Raw genomic sequence first — 20,087 nt, 5'->3', positions numbered from 1 at the left:
ATTTAGAGCTATGGACTTTTCCACATCTCCGACAAGCGGACAGCACCGTGCCCACTGCCATGGTGCAGGGGACAGGATTTTAGAGCGCTTGGATCGCTCCTACATTCACTGCTGCAGTCAGCCTCCGCGGAGCGAAGTGCTCCTCCGACGCCACCGCCACGAAGAGACACCAACGGCGGGTGATCCATTCGTAATGGGGGCTGGTGAGTAACGGAGGGATTTGGCCAGCTCTTGTAACCACGGACACTTCAGGACGAGATCATCAGGGATCAGTTGATAGAGGGACGCTATGAAAAAGACAAGGGAGAAACTGCTTTTGGAATCGGATAATTTACAACTCAGATGGAGCTATTAAAATAATGCACCCAGGTTGAAGCGACGGAATCGCTCTTCTATGCTAACAGACAGCTCAGCATACACTGGCCCCCAGCCATTTCACAAGCAGCTTCAGCCCGGAAAGCAGGCCACTACAACGATCACCGCACGCGGCAAGACGCCCCCCCGCCCGAGCTGCATGGACAAGACACCGACATGCCCGCCGGCGCAGGCACACAGACAAACAAACAGAACTAGCTGGCAACTGTGGGGCTAACCACCTCTTTTCGCCCAATCACTCTCTCAGGTGAAGGACATCGCACTGGAGGCCACAGGAGCTTTGTGAAGCCAGCGGGATACAATACATGGAGAGATGACCAACCAATCACTGTTGATGAGGGAGTGGAACCTCAACCCAGCACCTTATCGTGATAGAGGTTAGTGTAATAGTATTACATCAAAATTACAGTACATAAAATGTTGCCAGTTTATTTCAGAAAGGCTCCCCTCAGCTATTCATTTGCTTACATGTACATCCTCATTTATCTGCCATAGGGGAGCTTTGTGAGAATTCCCTATTACATTGTTATCCAATAACAACCTCTCTTCTTTTTGTCAGTCTGCAGATGCAGATGCTGCAGGTCCTGGGGTCAAGCTGGAGAGGTCTGAAGGAGAGGAGGACCCACAACACAGCACAGACATCCAGACTGGAGCGGCTGGAGCGCCCCCCTGTAGCAACGGAGGATCCTACTGCCGCCCCAGTGCAGCCCAGGACCCACGCAGCATCACGGAGGTCAGTGGAACGCAGAACGCCGTCCTCAAGTCAGAGACAGAGACTGAGACTTTAACGGGGCTGGGGCGACTGGGCTATCCACCTGCTCCCCGCTCAGAGTATTTACTACGGTAGCCGAGGACGGTTCTTCCCATCAGGACTCAGGTGACGCGTTACAGACTGGCAATGATCCGTCCTGTTCATACGCTACAGAGACAGAGATGATACCTGGTAACATGCCTGTGGGCTTAGATACACAGACTAATCCAATGAGAGAGGACTGGAACCAGTACAGTAGTAGTGTATACTCTGAAGGGTGCCTAGATAAGAAAGGAGGGTCTGGTCGTAGATGAGGTGACTGTGAAAGTTGAGCGCGACTCTCCGCAGACATGGAATGCAGACGAGACTCACTTAAGAGAAGGACACTCACAGGTCAACACCAGTGACTTCTTAGATTACAGGGAAAGCTTGGAGACAAATCTAAATGTTGCGACCCACTCCCCTTTACATGCATTCAGAGATCGCGACCCAGTGTCCACGTCGGTGGGGCCTTCTGATTCACACGGCCGCGTCCTTTTTGATCAGGTATTGAACTCAAATGACAGGGCTAGAGCCCAGGCTCAGGGAGGGGGAGCAACATCAGGCAATAGTAAAGAGAAACGGTTCCTCTGCATGTTCTGTAACAAAGGCTTCAGCTGCCCCCATTTGGAGATCCACCAGAGGGTCCACACAGGGGTGAAACCCTTCAGCTGTACACAGTGTCACATGCGCTTCGCTCAGGCTGGCAACCTGAAGAGGCACCAGAGGGTCCACACCGGGGTGAAACCCTTTAGCTGTACACAGTGTCACATGCGCTTCGCTGAGGCTGGTGACCTGAAGAGGCACCAGAGGGTCCACACAGGGGAGAAACCCTACAGCTGCCCCCAGTGTGAGAAGAGGTTCTCCCGCCAGCACCAGCTGAAGATACACCTGAAGGTCCACCCACGGGAGAAACGCTGTTTGCCTGTACGCACTGCGGAAAGAGGTTCTCAGAGAGGAGCTACCTCCAGAATACACCAGCAGAAAAATCATTCCAGTCTATAACATCAAAGTAAACATTTCACGCGATAGCTTCTGGACGTTTAGATCAAACCCTGCATTAAAGACAAATCTATAAATTTTCATCAGCAAAAATATCCACAGATTCATTTGGAATAACGATGGTAACAGATTTCAGTGTTGAATATTCCTGGGTAGAATATTGCATCCAGACATTGTGGGATATAAACCTAAAGTCTGTTACATATTGTGTTTGTACTGTGTAGGGTATATGTTTACAAATGCCTGGATTACTTCCATTCACCAACTGAATTTTTTTCCCAAGACACTTTTAATTGGAAAATAAATGCAGTTCAACAAGTTCATGCAGATTTTTAGTTGAGACGTGTATGTGTGGTTTTCATATGGTGTATTTAAAACTTGTTTATGTTTAATAAACACAAAATGGGACTTTTCATTCTAAGACTTTAATTGAGATTCTCTTTAATATACATCACATCTGATCTCACCCCATTCTGCATACACACAACAGAGCTTTATCACCAATTTACACTTACTAAATATACCTACTAGGGCCATCAGTTAACGCGTTGACATGTTTATCGCCATAAATTTTTTGGACGCCCCGTTAATTGCGTTTCCATGTCTTCACCGCATGGAACCTTTTATGTGCACGTGTTTCCGCACCGGGCGCTTTTAAGTGCAGAACACAACCACGGAACACAGCTACAGGCAATGTTTGCACCTTTACATACCTGGACTGTGTACTTCTAGCCAAATCATGAAAGTTATACCCAATATTACTGGAGCTATGTTTTCTTTCTGCCTCGGATAGGTAGCGCATGTCGCGGGAACAGTGTTTTTAAACTACTTGCAAGCTACTGTTTTTTGGTTTGATAACAAACAACATTATTTCGCTAGCTTCTCTCATGTTACCCTAGCAACCTGATAACTTGACCACTGACTAGGCAATGCACACATTTGGATGGCACAGGAAGAACTGAAAAGGAATTCGCTCCTCAAAGAGATGCTTCAAAGGTAGGCTGCATATGCAAGAGTAGAGTGTGTATGATTGTGTGTGTGTGTGTGAGAGAGGATGTGTGTTTCAAGTTTTTTATTGTCATGTTCACTTAGTACAGTGAAATGCATTTCTTGGGAGAGTGTGTAGGCCTATGTGTGTAAAGTTATCTGAACGGTACAGATGGTTACAATGTTTTCATACATTTAAAAGCTCTTTGTTCTTTGTAACCATAGAGACAGTTCATTTTTTCCTGCCTGAAGCTTTAACAGTACTTAAAGCTGTGTGTGTGTGTAAGAGAAAGAGTGTCTGTACTGTGTGCAAGTGTTAAACTAAAAGAACATTGACAATAGGGAGTAGGCCTACTTAAACATTGGGAGCATTAATAGCTGTAGCTATGTTAGTGACTTTAGTGTTGTTTATGGTGAGAATGCTATTAAAAGATTCTGATGTAGATAATTTTGTTTCCGTCACAATCAAAGTATGCCTGTACCTCAATGCACTGCTTTTTAAATGGAAAAATCTATATTTGGGGCCAAATTTGAGCAAATACTAAAATGTTGATTAATCGCAATTAACTAATGCCATTAACTTGATTCATTTCATTGTTTGACAGCCCTAATACCTACACACTACCCACACACTAACAAACACCTACTGTACAAGTCATATAGTCAATCGTTTAGTCAGGTTTGTCTGATGATGATTTATCATAGCTGACTTACATTTGAAGTCGGAAGTTTACATACACCTTAGCCAAATACATTTTAAACTCTGTATTTCACAATTCCGACATTTAATCCTAGTAAAAATTCCCTGTCTTAGGTCAGTTAGGATCACTACTTTATTTTAAGAATGTGAAATGTCAGAATAATAGTAGAGAGAATGATTTATTTCAGCTTTTATTTTTTCATCACATTCCCAGTAGGTCAGAAGTTTACATGCACTCAATTAGTATTTGGTAGCATTGCCTTTAAATTGTTTAACTTGGTTCAAACGTTTCGGGATGCCTTCCACAAGCTTCCCACAATACGTTGGGTGAATTTTGGCCATTCCTCCTGACAGCGCTGGTGTAACTGAGTCAGGTTTGTAGGCCTCCTTGCTCGCACCACGCTTTTTCAGTTCTGCCCACACATTTTCAATAGGATTGATGTCAGGGGCTTTGTGATGGCCACTCCAATACCTTGACTTTGTTGTCCTTAAGCCATTTTGCCACAACTTTGGAAGCATGCTTGGGGCCATCTAGCTTTAACTTCCTGACTGATGTCTTGAGATGTTGCTTCAATATATCCACATACATTTCCTTCCTCATGATGCCATCTATTTTGTGAAGTGCACCAGTCCCTCCTGCAGCAAAAGCACCCCCCACAGCATGATGCTGCCACCCCGTGCTTCACGGTTGGGATGGTGTTCTTCGGCTTGCAAGGAACCCCTTTTTCCTCCAAACATGATGTGTCATTATGGCCAAACAGTTCTATTTTTGTTTCATCAGACCAGAGGACATTTCTCCAAAAGTACAATCTTTGTCCCCATGTGCAGTTGCAAACCGTAGTCTGGCTTTTATGGCGGTTTTGGAGCAGTGGCTTCTTCCTTGCTGAGCGGCCTTTCAGGTTATGTCGAGATAGGACTCGTTTTACTGTGGATATAGATACTTTTGTACCCGTTTCCTCCAGCATCTTCACAAGGTCCTTTGCTGTTGTTCTCTGATTAATTTGCACTTTTCAGCACCAAAGTACGTTCATCTCTAGGAGACAGAACGCGTCTCCTTCCTGAGCTGTATGACCGCTGCGTGGTCCCATGGTGTTTATACTTGCGTACTATTGTTTGTACAGATGAACGTGGTCCCTTCAGGTGTTTGGAAATTGCTCCCAAGGATGAACCAGACTTGTGGAGGTCTACCATTTTTTCCTGAGGTCTTGGCTGATTTCCTTTGATTTTTCCATGATGTCAAGCAAAGAGGAACTGAGTTTGAAGGTAGGCCTTGAAATACATCCACAGGTACACCTCCAACTGACTAAAATGATGTCAATTAGCCTATCAGAAGCTTCTCAAAGCCATGACATCATTTTCTGGAATATTCCAAGCTGTTTAAAGGCACAGTCAACTTAGTGTATGTAAACTTCTGACCCACTGGAATTGTGATACAGTGAATTATGAGTGAAATAATCTGTCTGTAAACAATTGTTGGAAAAATTACTTGTGTCATGCACAAAGTAGATGTCCTAACCGACTTGCCAAAACTATAGTTTAACAAGAAATGTGTGGAGTGGTTGAAAACGAAGTTTTAATGACTCCAACCTAAGTGTATATAAACTTCCGACTTCAACTGTATATTTAACAACAACATCATATTTATGTCCACCATGATGGGTTTAACAACAATGAAGTTATTCTGCAACTACAGTATAGGACTCAAACGTAGTTGATAGAAGAATTTGGTAATGACTAATTATTACACTCCACTTTGTGAAATGTGTTAGAATCATAAGACTACTTACCTAGTAATGTGTGAGCGTAGGGCAAGTTGAGATTACATTGTGTTACTATTTACAAGATGTGTACAGTGGAAAAATACAGCCCGCCTAAAGCGGGGTGGGATTTTTGTATGACGTGTGTATAAAAGATGGACTCTGAAATTGTGGTAACAGAATTCTCTGGGCAGAATTCTCTGAATAAAGACGGCTCTGTCCGTTTCTTGAACCAAAGTCTTACAAACTTTGGGAAACACACAGAGACACTGAAATAGTTAGTTAATAAATTATCTTAACAGTAGTGGGGATGGGTAAATACTCCATGTTGAAAGTGTGTTTATTGTGTGTGTGTACGTACATGAGGGAGTGTATGTCTGTGTAATCTGTATCACCTCTCTCTTCCAGGAGCAGGAGGGTCCAGAGGTGCTGCTGGTGAAGGAGGAGGGGTGTGAGGAGGGTCTGGGGAACCCTGAGAGGGACCATGTTCATGGAGGACAACCAGACTACACCACCTCCTGAACCCACAAAGGAACCAGCTGAGCAGCACAGGACCACACACAGTCTCACTGGAGGTGAGCCAACTGTGAACTGGGTCGTTCCACAAAATGAGTGCCTTTTTTTATATTTTAAGTAGAAATTGTGCACCAATATGACATTTAAAAGCCTGTTATGGGGCCTCCCGAGTGACACATCGGTCTAAGGCACTGCATTGCAGTGTTGAGGCGTCCTACAGCCTGGGGTTCGATCCCAGTCTGCTTCACAGCCGGCCGTGACCGGGAGTCCCATAGGGCGGCGCACAATTGGCCTAGCGTCGTCCGGGTTAGGGAGGGTTTGGCCGGGGGCTTTCCTTGGCTCATCCCGCTCTAGCGACTCCTTGTGGCGGGCCGGGCGCCTGCAAGCTGACTTCAGTCGTCAGTTGAACGGTGTTTCCTCCGACACATTGGTGCGCTGGCTTCGGGTTAAGCTGAGCAGGTGTTAAGAAGCAGTGCGGCTTGGCGGGTCATGTTTCGGAGGAAGCATGACTCGACCTTCGCCTCTCCCAATCCCGTTTGGGAGTTGCAGCGATGAGACAAGATCGTAACTACCAATTGGATATCACGAAATTGGGGAGAAAAAGGGGCTAAAATTACAAACAAACAAAACTGTTCTGGATTTTCTGGAACCCGACTTTGTGCTGGATTGTTTTTTAACGTAGCTGCTGCCCACTCTGCTGCCTATGTAGCTAAAATGCAGTGGTGGAAAAAGTACTCAATTGTCAAAGATACCTTAACAGAAACAAATTCCTTATATTAAGCAAACCAGACACACAATTTTAGTATTATTTTTTAATTATGGACAGACAGGGGCACACTCCAACACATCATTTACAAACACAGTATTTGTGTTTCGATGAGTCCGGCCAGATCAGAAGCAGTAGGGATGACAAAGCGTTATATTGATAGGTGCCATAATTCTGTCCTGCTTGAGCATTCTAAATGTAATGAGTACTTTAAGGTGTCAGGGAAAAATGTATGGAGTAAAAAGTACATCATTTTCTTTAGGAATGTAGTGGAGTAAAAGTTGTCAAAAATATAAATAGTAAAGTACAGATACCCCAAAAAAGCGACTTAAGTAGTACTTACAAGTATTTTTAGTTAAGTACTTTACACCACTGCTAAAAGGGATAAAATAATGATTTTCCTCATCAACCTGCACATAATACCCCATAATGACAAAGCGAAAACACGTTTTTAGAAATGTTTGCAAATTTATTACAAATAAAAAACAGATACCTTATTTACATAAGTTTTCAGACCCTTTGCTATTCATCAATCAATCAATCACATTTTATTTATAAAGCCCTTTTTGCATCAGCAGATGTCACAAAGGCTAGGAAAAACTCCCTAGAAAGGCAGAAACCTAGGAAGAAACCTAGAGAGGAACCAGGCTTGGAGGGGTGGCCAGTCCCCTTCTGGCTGTGCCGGGTGGAGATTATAACAGTACATGGCCATTAAGGCCAGATTCAATCTTCCAGAGATTTGAGACTGGGACGGAGGTTCACCTTACAGCAGGACAATGACCCTAAGCATACTGCTAAAGCAACACTCAAGTGGTTTAAGGGGAAACATTTAAATGTCTTGGAATGGCCTAGTCAAAGCCCAGACCTCAATCCAATTGAGAATCTGTGATATGACTTAAAGATTGCTGTACACCAGCGGAACCCATCCAACTTGAAGGAGCTGGAGCAGTTTTGCCTTGAAGAATGGGCAAAAATCTCAGTGGCTAGATGTGCCAAGTTTATAGAGACATACCCCAAGAGACTTGCAGCTGTAATTGCTGCAAAAGGTGGCTCTACAAAGTATTGACTTTGTGGGGGGTGAATAGTTATGCACGCTCAAGTTTTCTTTCTTTTTTTTGTCTTATTTCTTGTTTGTTTCACAATAAAACATATTTTGCATATTCAAAGTGGTAGGCATGTTGTGTAAATCAAATGATACAAACCACCCAAAAAATCAATTTTAATTCCAGGTTGTAAGGCAACAAAATAGGAAAAATGGGGGGGTGAATACTTACAAGCCACTGTATGTACGGCAGGACCAAATCGGAGAGATAGGTAGGAGCAAGCCCATGTAATGCTTTGTAGGTTAGCAGTAAAACCTTGAAATCAGCCCTAGCCTTAACAGGAAGCCAGTGTAGAGAGGCTAGCACTGGAGTGATATGATCACATTTTTTGGTTCTAGTCAAGATTCTAGCAGCCGTGTTTAGAACTAACTGAAGTTTATTTAGTGCTTTATCCGGGTAGCCGGAGAGTAGAAGCATTGCAGTAGTCTAATCTAGAAGTGACAAAAAGCATGGACTGGATTTTCTGCATCATTTTTTGGACAAAAAAGTTTCTGATTTTTGCAATGTTTACGAAGATGGAAAAAAGCTGTCCTTGAAATATTATTGATATGTTCGGTCAAAAGAGAGATCAGGGTCCAGAGTAAGGCCGAGGTCCTTCAGTTTTTTATTTTTGTGACCTGTACAACCATCAGGATTAATAGTCAGATCCAACAGAAGATCTCTTTGTTTCTTGGGACCTAGAACTAGCATCTCTGTTTTGTCCGAGTTTAAAAGTAAAACATTTGCCGCCATCCACTTCCTTATGCTCTGAAACACATGCTTCTAGGGTAGGCAATTTTGAGGCTTCACCATGTTTCATCGAAATGTAGAGCTGTGTTTCGTCTGCATAGCAATGAAAGTTAACATTGTGTTTCAGAATGACATCACCAAGAGGTAAAATAAATGAATGAATGAAAATAATAGTGGTCCTAAACGGAACCTTGAGGAACACCGAAACTTACAACTGATTTGTCAGAGGACAAACCATCCACAGAGACGAACTGATATCTTTCCGACAGATAAGATCTAAACCAGGGGAAGAACTTTTCCGTGTAGACCAATTAAGGTTTCCAATCTCTCCAAAATAATGTGGTGATCGATGGTGTCAAAAGCAGCACTAAGGTCTAGCACAATGACAGATGCAGAGCCCTGGTCTGACGCCATTAAAAGGTAATTTACTACCTTCACGAGTGCGGTCTCAGTGCTATTCATCCTTGAGATGTTTCTACAACTTGATTGGAGTCCACCTGTGGTAAATTCAATTGATTGGACATGATTTGGAAAGGCACACACCTGTCTACAGTGCATTCGGAAAGTATTCAGACCCCTTGTCACGAGAATTTCTATTTCTAATTAATCAAACTTAATGCTCTGAATAATTCCCAGAGGGTGTAAATTCTCTGGTTTAATCATGAATTAAACAAAGGTCCGTAACCAGCAAGAATGATCTGTATTTTTATTCATGGAGAGCTCTGGCGCCAAAAAACATACATACAGCTTTTATATCCCTTGACACACAAAGGCACTTTGCTCCGCCCACCTATAAACCGTTTCTTAGTCCCCTTCACCCTAGAATGCTTTCAACAGTTTCTAACTCCCCCCCTCTGTTAGTGGGTTCACACTACATTATAACTCTAACACCTCACACATTTATACTGTATTTGGGGTGAAATCCTTTAGTCATTATTCTTAAAATACAAATTAATCTATCAATCCACCCCTTTGACTAAATGTTTTCACATTCAGGATAAATGTATTTACAAGCATGATTAATCTCGAGATTACGTCAGAACTAATAAACATTTCATCCAATGGCGGTCTTTCAGGAGGTCAAAATCCTCGTCATCCACCAAGCCTGGAGGATCGTTTTTCACATTCCCCTGGTCAGAGTCCGAGTCGGTCCATCTCTCATCATTGTTGAGATACTGCATTTCACCAACGCCTTACTCACCAATCCTCGGACACAGGGAACAAGACAACAACCACATAATACAAGAATACCCATACAAACACTGACCGCCCCTAAGATGGTGGTTGCCATGGTTTTCCATTTACCAAACATTTCATCAAACCACCCTATCCACGATGTTACTAACTTCTGAGTTCTCAGTTCATTCTTCACTTAGTGCAGTTAATTCTGCAAGAGCTCTGGTGACTGTCCCATCCAGTGTGGTGTTGTTAGGGATAATATGTGCAACAATGGCTTATCATTCTATAGACATTGGCCCTTTCTGCCTGATCTAGAGCCAACCTCTTTTACTAAGTCATGAGTGGGATGGCGGATAATTTCAGAAATCCCTTTTACTGCATCCCTAGTCCCGTCAATAAATCGTTGTTGGTCGTAATAGATATAATTAATCCACTTCACAATTTTGTTTATTGTCACCCACCAAAAGAACGTGGTAGTAAACCCTTCCCCTAATTCTTTCATAACTTGTTATCCATCCGATACCCCCCTTGGTATCCCAATCGCATCCATCTAAATAGGGCTATTCTCCTTCTTGTTAAAACTCCTCCTACGTCTGTTTAACCCTTTCCTTGGTTCCTGGTGACTAGTTCTAACTAGCTGAATCAGTAGAACCAGGGTGCCGTATCCAGCCACCCTTTTGGTATTCTCTGCCTTATACTGCCTTTACTGGCACACGCCCACCACACATCGGTTACAGGGGGCTGTAAGGTTCAGAATTCTCTCCTGTGCTTCTGAACTCAAGTCAATCACATTACTACTATCTCCAATTGATAATTGGTGATGTCTTTGTTTCTCTTTACCCCCCATCTGGATGTTCAGTCCCTCCGGTCTCATATTCCCGTCCCCAAGTGTGTTTAAACACTTGAGTCTAGGAACAATCCGCCGTGGGGGCCGAACACAAATATAATGGGATTTTATAATCCCAAGTTGCTTATTGACATGTACCCCACCCATTGGCTACGTCCCTAACCCTTATTCTGAATCCGACAATCTGCCCTTCTCTGACTCCCATTTTGTAGGCCACTTTCGTCCCTTGACGGTCAGTATGTCAGGTCGCTTCTCTTCTCTTTTACTTCTTAACAATGGTAAGGGCATAGCGTAATTGGTGGTGGATCTTAACATATCAAGACCATTGCCGAGACTATGATGCAGCTCAAGTTACCCCTATTCCCAAAACCAACCCTCTCCTGTCCTCAGTCTTTCTGCTTGGTATCACCCCATACTCACACCCTGAGAACACACTACAGTGATGATAGGTCGGGGTAGGAGATCTTCGTTAACAGAGGTGATCCCCAGACCCTATTGGTCTAGTTCTTCTCTCTAACTCTGCGTGTGTTCAGTGGTGCTTGTATGTGTTCTTACCTTTTTGCAGTGGGTAACGTGGACCCAGGTTGCTCTTTCTGCTATTCTAATGGCAAAGGCAGTGACCAATATCACCTGATAGGGCCCTTCCCAACAGGCCTGCTTCCAGTCTTTCTTCTTTAGGGACTGGATGCTCACCAGTCACCTGGTTAGATAGAGTGGGTCACCTTCTCCTTTAGTTCACCTGTGGGGCACAAAACCTCTGCCATACCGCTCACATCAGTATTCTCTTTCTAGACTGTATCTAAAAAATTGTTTTTTTTTAAAGTATTTTGTCCTCTCCGTATATTATTGAATCCTACCACTAGCCTCTTCCCTCCTCTTGACACATGGTTCTGCTCATGTGTCAATATTACCACCTACCTAAACAATCACTTAGGTAATATTGGTAATTTATCATCCAATTGCCATCCCTTGTTTATTTTGAGACTGTCCCTTGCTTCTTTATTGCTCCTCCCACTTCCTTTGTCTTTTATGGCCTAAATTCGACTTTCATTCAGTTCAAGAATCAATAGTAATCCAATCAATCCTCTTATCTTGTAAAAACACTCATGTTTAGTTCAAACTCTGTTCTACCGGCTCTCCCGGGCTTGACCTGAAGACTGATGGTTGGACATGACAGGTCCATACTTAAATCTTTCAAACCTAACACAAACCCCCTTCATGCTGTAATCAATCAAGAAGATAGCAAAGGAGAGACAGGTTTTAGCCTGAACTCTGCTCAACCCTGGTGCTGCTCCCTTCACAATGTTTGAAGAGAGACAAAAGACAGCCATGAATTGAAGTAAGAGCAAGCACTTCACCCTAGGTCACCCAAGTCTTCTGCCTAGCAACAAAGAATAAAAAAACGATGTTCGTGATTGACCCAGTTATATCTAATAGCCCACCAAAAAAACTCCCTCATCACCATCTTTAAATCACGACCAATGTCATATCCCTCTTTACTCTCTACCATTTGGGTAAAATCCCTGTTATATGTAGGAAAAGCTAAGACTGTTTGGGAAGTGAGCAACTTTTTCCTATTCATAAATTGTTCTTCCTCCTCAGAGTTCCAAATGATTTTACCATGGGCTGCCATTGCCTTCCCATAGATAAGATCACTTACAGTGTAAAACAAATACTTGATATCGTTGATAAGCATACATTTAATGATATTCCTATCATCTGAACTATGTACTGTCTCTCACCCCTCCCCCCCGCTCCTTCCTACACAACGAGGGAGGCGCAGGGACCTGCCCTAATCATCTTCCTTCTTAGGAAATAATGTCATTCGTACTTGTAACATATTTTCATAGACCTATCTAGAATACTTCTAAAGCTATTCTAAACTGTTTTCTGCCCCTCCCCAAAAGATAGAATTTGTAGATAATTGGCCCTCTTTCTGGGACTCACCCACAAACAGGACCAAGCCTGACCTGCTGAGGAGTGACGGACTCCATCCTAGCTGGAGGGGTGCTCTCATCTTATCTACCAACATAGATAGGGCTCTCAACTCCTCCTAGCCCCCACAGTGAAATAGGTGCAGGCCAGGCAGCAGGCTGTTAGCCAACCTGCCAGCTTAGTGGAAGTCTGCCAATAGCACAGTCAGTGTAGTCAGCTCAGCCATACCCATTGAGCTGTGTCTGTGCCTCGACCTAGGTTGGGCAAAACTAAACATGGCGGTGTTCGCCTTAGCAATCTTATTAGGATAAAGACCTCCTCCATTCCTGCCATTATTGAAAGAGATCGTGATACCTCACATCTCAAAATAGGGTTACTTAATGTTAGATCCCTCACTTCAAAGGCAGTCATAGTCAATGAACTAATCACTGATCATAATCTTGATGTGATTGGCCTGACTGAAACATGGCTTAAGCCTGATGAATTTACTGTGTTAAATGAGGCCTCACCTCCTGGTTACACTAGTGACCATATTCCCGTGCATCCCGCAAAGGCGGAGGTGTTGCTAACATTTACGATAGCAAATTTCAATTTACAAAAAAAAAAATGGCGTTTTCGTCTTTTGAGCTTCTAGTCATGAAATCTATGCAGCCTCTCAATCACTTTATAGCTACTGTTTACAGGCCTCCTGGGCCATATACAGCGATTCCTCTCTGAGTTTCCTGAATTCCTATCAGACCTTGTAGTCATAACAGATCATATTCTAATTTTTGGTGATTTTAATATTCACATGGAGAAGTCCACAGACCCACTCCAAAAGTCTTTCGGAGCCATCATCGACTCAGTGGGTTTTGTCCAACATGTCTCTGGACCTACTCACTGCCACAGTCATACTCTGGACCTAGTTTTGTCCCATGGAATAAATGTTGTGATCTTAATGTTTTCCACAAAAATCCTGGACTATCGGACCACCATTTTATTACGTTTGCAATCGCAACAAATAATCTGCTCAGACCCCAACCAAGGAGCATCAAAAGTCGTACTATAAATTCTCCACAGACAACACAAAAATTCCTTGATGCCCTTCAGACTCCTTCATGCCTACCCAAGGACGTCAGAGGACAAAAATCAGTTAACCACTTAACTGAGGAACTCAATTTAACCTTGCGCAATACCCTAGATGCAGTTGCACCCCTAAAAACGAAAAACATTTGTCATAAGAAACTAGCTCCCTGGTATACAGAAAATACCCGAGCTTTGAAGCAAGCTTCCAGGAAATTGGAGCGGAAATGGCGCCACACCAAACTGGAAGTCTTCCGACTAGCTTGGAAAGACAGTACCGTGCAGTACCGAAGAGCCCTCACTGCTGCTCGATCATCCTACTTTTTCCAACTTAATCGAGGAAAATAAGAACAATCCAAAATTTCTTTTTGATACTGTTGCAAAGCTAACTAAAAAGCAGCATTCCCCAAGAGAGGATGGCTTTCACTTCAGCAGTAGTAAATTCATGAACTTCTTTGAGGAAAAGATCATGACCATTAGAAAGCAAATTACGGACTCCTCTTTGAATCTCGTATTCCTCCAGGGGCCTAGCTGTCCTGGATCTGCTCGCCTCTGCGAGGGCCTGGGATCGGGAGAGACACTTAAGTGTTTTAGTACTATATCTCTTGACACAATGATGAAAATAATCATGGCCTCTAAAACCTTCAAGCTGCATACTGGATCCTATTCTACTAAACTGCTGAAGGAGCTGCTTCCTGTGCTTGGCCCTCCTATGTTGAACATAATAAACAGCTCTCTATCCCCGGATGTGTACCAAACTCACTAAAAGCAGTGATAAAGCCTCTCTTGAAAAAAGCCAAACCTTGACCCGGAAAATATAAAAAACTATCGGCCTATATCGGTTCTTCCATTCCTCTCAAAAACTTTAGAAAAAGCTGTTGCGCAGCAACTCACTGCCTTTCTGAAGACAAACAATGTATACGAAATGCTTCAGTCTGGTTTTAGACCCCATCATAGCACTGAGACTGCACTTGTGAAGGTGGTAAATGACCTTTCAATGGCGTCAGACCGAGGCTCTGCATCTGTCCTCGTGCTACTAGACCTTAGTGCTGCCTTTGACACCATCGATCACCACATTCTTTTGGAGAGACTGGAAACCCAAATTGGTCTACACGGACAAGTTCTGGCCTGGTTTAGATCTTACCTGTCGGAAAGATATCAGTTTGTCTCTGTGAATGGTCTGTCCTCCGACAAATCAACTGTACATTTCGGTGTTCCTCAAGGTTCCGTTTTGGGACCACTATTGTTTTCACTATATATTTTACCTCTTGGGGATGTTATTCGAAAACATAATGTTAACTTTCACTGCTATGCGGATGACACACAGCTGTACATTTCAATGAAACATGGTGAAGCCCCAAAATTGCCCTCGCTAGAAGCCTGTGTTTCAGACATAAGGAAGTGGATGGCTGAAAACTTTCTACTTTTAAACTCGGACAAACAGAGATGCTTGTTCTAGGTCCCAAGAAACAAAGAGATCTTCTGTTAAATCTGACAATTCATCTTGATGGTTGTAAAGTCGTCTCAAATAAAACTGTGAAGGACCTCGGCGTTACTCTTGACCCTGATCTCTCTTTTGACGAACATATCAAGACTGTTTCAAGACAGCTTTTTTCCATCTACGTAACATTGCAAAAATCAGAAATTTTCTGTCCAAAAAATGATGCAGAAAAATTAATCCATGCATTTGTTACTTCTAGGTTAGACTACTGCAATCTCTACGTTTCCGCTACCCGGATAAAGCACTAAATAAACTTCAGTTAGTGCTAAATACGGGGCTGCTAGAATCTGACTAGAACCAAGAAATTTGATCATATTACTCCAGTGCTAGCTTCCCTACACTGGCTTCCTGTTAAGGCAAGGGACTGATTTCAAGGTTTTACTGTTAACCTATAAAGCGTTACATGGGCTTGCTCCTACCTATCTTTCGAAGTTGGTCCTGCCGTACATACCAATACGTACGCTACGGTCACAAGAGAGAGCCTCCTAATTGTCCCTAGAATTTCTAAGCAAACAGCGGGAGGCAGGGCTTTCTCCTATAGATCTCCATTTTTATGGAACAGTCTGCCCTACCCATGTGAGAGACTGCAGACTCGGTCTCAACCTTTAGTCTTTACTGAAGACTTATCTCTTCAGTAGGTCATATGATTGAGTGTAGTCTGGCCCAGGAGTGTGAAGGTGAACGGAAAGGCTCTGGAGCAACGAACAGCCCTTGCTGTCTCTGCCAGGCCGGTTCCCCTCTCTCCACTGGGGTTCTCTGCCTCTAACCCTGTTACAGGGGCTGAGTCACTGGCTTGCTGGTGCTCTTTCATGCCGGGTCCCTAGGAGGGTGCGTCACTTGAGTGGGTTGAGTTACTGACGTGATCTTCCTGTCCGGGTTGGCGCCCCCTGGTTTGTGCTGTGGTGGAGACCTCTGTGGGCTATACTGGGGCCCTTGTCTCAGGATTGTAAGTTGGTGGTTGAGGATATCCCTCTAGTGGTGCGGGGGCTGTGCTTTGGCAGAGTGGGTGGGTGGTTATATCCTTCCTGTTTGGCCCTGTCCCGTGGTTTCTTCGGATGGGGCCAGTGTCTCCGGACCGCTCCTGTCTCAGCCTCCAGTATTTATGCTGCAGTAGTTTATGTGTCGGGGGCTGGGGTTAGTTGGTTATACCTGAGTACTTCTCCTGTCTTATCCAGTGTCCTGTGTGAATTTAAGTATGCTCTCTCTCTCAATTCTCGTTCTCTCTTTCTCTCCGAGAACCTGAGCCCTAGGACCATACGTCAGGACTACCGGGCATGCTGACACCTTGCTGTCCCCAGTCCGCCTGGCCTTGCTGCTATTCCAGTTTCAACTGTTCTGCCCCTGCGGTTACGAAACCCTACCTGTCCCAGACCTGCTGTTTTCAACTCTTAATGATCGGCTCAGAAAAGCCAACTGAGAGACCTGAGCCCTGGACCATACGTCGGGACTACCGGCCGTGGTGACTCCTTGCTGTCCCCAGTCCGCCTGGCCTTGCTGCTATTCCAGTTTCAACTGTTCTGCCCTGCGGTTATGGAACCCTACCTGTCCCAGACCTGCTGTTTTCAACTCTTAATGATCGGCTATGAAAAGCCAACTGAGATTTATTCCTGATTATTATTTGACCATGCTTGTCACTTATGAACATTTTTGAACATCTTGGCATGGTTCTGTTATAATCTCCACCCGGCACAGCCAGAAGAGGACTGGCCACCCCTCATAGCCTGGTTCCTCTCTAGGTTTCTTCCTAGGTTTTTGGCCTTTCTAGGGAGTTTTTCCTAGCCACCATGCTTCTACACCTGCATTACTAGCTGTTTGGGGTTTTAGGGCTGGGTTTCTGTGCAGCACTTCGAGATATTAGCTGATGTACGAAGGGCTATATAAAATAAAATTGATTGATTGATTGATTGATTAATTCAACTTTTTAATACACGTAAAAACTCTCTCTCCCTACACCCATTCCCTATTGAATAAGTCAGTCTTTCTATTTAACCCCAACCACACTTCAAATCTTCCATTCAACATCAACAAACCAAATACTCAGTAGTATCCGTTGAATTCACTCATACACACAGATTTCACCTTATGCCATTGAAATGCCCAACAAAACATAATAGTTCAATGGAACCCTCTATTGGCTCTCTACTATTTATACATTACTTCTATAACCACATTAGTTATGGTCCGATTACCCATTAAACCTTATCACATAACCTTATCACATAATCAAACAACGGCACAACCTTAAACTCATATGGGGCGGCAGGTAGCCCAGTAACCAAGAGTACCGTGTCAGCAACCGAGAGGTCGCGGTTCCAATCCCCGAGCCGACCAGGCGAAAAATCTGCCGATGTGCCCCCGAGCAAGGCACCCAACCCCAATTGCTCCTGCAAGTCGCTCTGGACAAGAGCGTCTGCTAAATGACCAAAAATGCAAATGTAAATATTCTCTACTTTCTCACCCATGACGTACGTCTACGTTTGGGTGAGAAAGTTCATACGTATATTGTTAGAAATGTATAAGTACCTCTCAAATAATCGCTTCGTGGTGTTTTTAGCCAATTCTTAATCGACACAAATCACTTCTTCAAACATTTTACCCGTGGAACCAAAAAATAGACTGTCATTTCCCCGGACATTGCCCTTTCCCTTAGCTCTGCAGTCGCGATGGTTATGACCTGTTTTGTTACAGTATTTACACGGGGCCTTACACTCTCTAGCAAAATTCTCTAGTCTTTCCTGACTCTCCAAAAGCCATACTCTCGCTGTGTCTAGCCCCTCCCCTCGCTGTTTCTTCAAATCCGTTCCACAGTTTAGCCTCTAATTTCTCCACATCGAGATGCCCAATAAATCCATACCTCTTCTCCCAAATTGATCCATAAAACATATTTCTTCGATCCCCTTAACATAATGCTATATCTTTTATCCCCCCGTTAATTCTCGGACCTCTTTAGAATATTTATTTCCCATGGTGGAAAAATAAGAAATCCCCCCCGTTTAGTAATAATTCAATCCAGAATTATTTTCCTGGGACATATTATCTGGTGCGACTCTTGAGCCAATGTTTATGATCTGTTTTGTAATTAACCATTTAAATGATCCAACCCGTAACCCAGAGTTTTTAAAACCCCAGTTTCGGTGAAAGGGATGGGACAACCATTTTTTCTCACGCTACCTATTTTAGTCCCTTCCTTGAAACAATTACACGATGATAATTATCTCCCTTCCTGTTTATATTGTAAACACTGTACCCGTACAATCTCAATATTAACTAGTTTATTTTGGTGATGGCCATTCCTTTTAATTCTCTTATGAGATTTTGGTAACTATTCTCTGCCCTCCACAAGAATTACTATTCTCAAACAAGTTCAAATAATTACACCAAAACTCATGAATAAAATTACTGACCTTCTCCTTGCAGTTCGGATTTAAATGCTTTTTCAATCTCGTTAACGTCTTTATCGTTCATAAGATTCATCACCGGCCTGTTTATAACCTTAACGTCGAAGGCCAGGTCTATTCTATACGGATGCTATCATCCGCCCGTGCACGGTTTTCGGTGTCCTCAGAACGATAGACGTATTTTGAGATCCGGCTCGAAGGACCATTTGTCACGAGAATTTCTATCTCTAATTAATCAAACTTAATGCTCTGAATAATTCCCAGAGGGTGTAAATTCTCTGGTTTAATCATGAATTAAACAAAGGTCCGTAACCAGCAAGAATGATCTGTATTTCTATTCATGGAGAGCTCTGGCGCCAAAAAACATACATACAGCTTTTATATCCCTTGACACACAAAGGCACTTTGCTCCGCCCACCTATAAACTGTTTCTTAGTCCCCTTCACCCTGGAATGCTTTCAACAGTTTCTAACTCCCCCCCTCTGTTAGTGGGTTCACACTACATTATAACTCTAACACCTCACACATTTATACTGTATTTGGGGTGAAATCCTTTAGTCATTATTCTTAAAATACAAATTAATCTATCACCCCTTTACTTTGTTCACATTTTGTTACATTACAGCCTTATTCTAAAATGGATTAAAAATATATATATCCTCATCAATCTACACACAATACCCCATAATGACAGCAAAAACAGGCTTTTAGACATTTTTGCTAATGTATTAAAAATTGAGAGCTGAAATATCACATTTATATAAGTATTCAGAGCCTTTACTCAGTACTTTGTTGAAGCACCTTTGGAAGCGATTACAGCCTCAAGTCTTCTTGGGTATGACGCTACAAGCTTGGCACACCTGTATTTGGGGAGTTTCTCCCATTCTTCTCTGCAGATCCTCAAGCTCTGTCAGGTTGGATGGGGAGCTTCGCAGCACAGCTGTTTTCAGGTCTCTCCATAGACGTTCGATTGGGTTCAAGTCCAGGCTCTAGCTGGGCCACTCAAGGACATTCAGAGACTTGTCCCGAAGCCACTTGTGCGTTATCTTGGCTGTGTCCTTAGGGTCGTTGTCCTGTTGGAAGGTGAACCTTCGCCTAGTCTGAGATCCTGAGTGCTCTGGAGCAGGTTTTCATCAATGATCTCTCTTTTGGCAAACTCCAAAGCGGGCTGTCATGTGCCATTTTACTGAGGAGTGGCTTCCATCTGGCCACTCTACCATAAAGGCCTGATTGGTGGAGTGCTGCAGAGATGGTTGTCCTTCTTGTGTGTAGATTGATGAGGGAAAAAAACATTTGAATCCATTTTAGAATAAGGCTGTAATGTAACAAAATGTGGAAAAAGTCAAGGGGTCTGAATACTTTACAAATGCACTGTAAATGGAAAGATCCTCCTAGATCAGTACTCCTACTCTGAGACTCTTTGTGGATACGGCCCCGGTC

The 20,087-nt window shown here is 43.4% G+C and overlaps 1 protein-coding gene across 1 annotated transcript; it reads left to right on the top strand.

Moving 5' to 3' along the window:
- The first annotated feature begins 1,759 nt into the window (after positions 1 to 1,759).
- On the top strand, positions 1,760 to 18,020 carry LOC123485485 (protein krueppel-like). The gene is made up of 2 exons (XM_045216437.1): positions 1,760 to 2,092; positions 18,000 to 18,020. The coding sequence occupies exons 1-2, from the start codon at positions 1,760 to 1,762 to the stop codon at positions 18,018 to 18,020; spliced, it is 354 nt and encodes a 117-aa protein (XP_045072372.1).
- Positions 18,021 to 20,087: the final 2,067 nt, after the last annotated feature.

Source organism: Coregonus clupeaformis, unplaced genomic scaffold, assembly GCF_020615455.1.
Source record: "Coregonus clupeaformis isolate EN_2021a unplaced genomic scaffold, ASM2061545v1 scaf0710, whole genome shotgun sequence".
NCBI classification, from domain to species: Eukaryota; Metazoa; Chordata; class Actinopteri; order Salmoniformes; family Salmonidae; genus Coregonus; species Coregonus clupeaformis.
This window is presented reverse-complemented; position numbering and strand designations above follow the sequence as displayed.

Bases quoted from the DNA above. Each gene is read 5' to 3' on its own strand.
- LOC123485485 (XM_045216437.1), top strand. From the start codon at position 1,760: ATGTTCTGTAACAAAGGCTTCAGCTGCCCCCATTTGGAGATCCACCAG. The intron at 2,093-17,999 runs GTACGCACTGCG...ACTCTCCAAAAG, and splicing joins GGGAGAAACGCTGTTTGCCT to CCATACTCTCGCTGTGTCTA.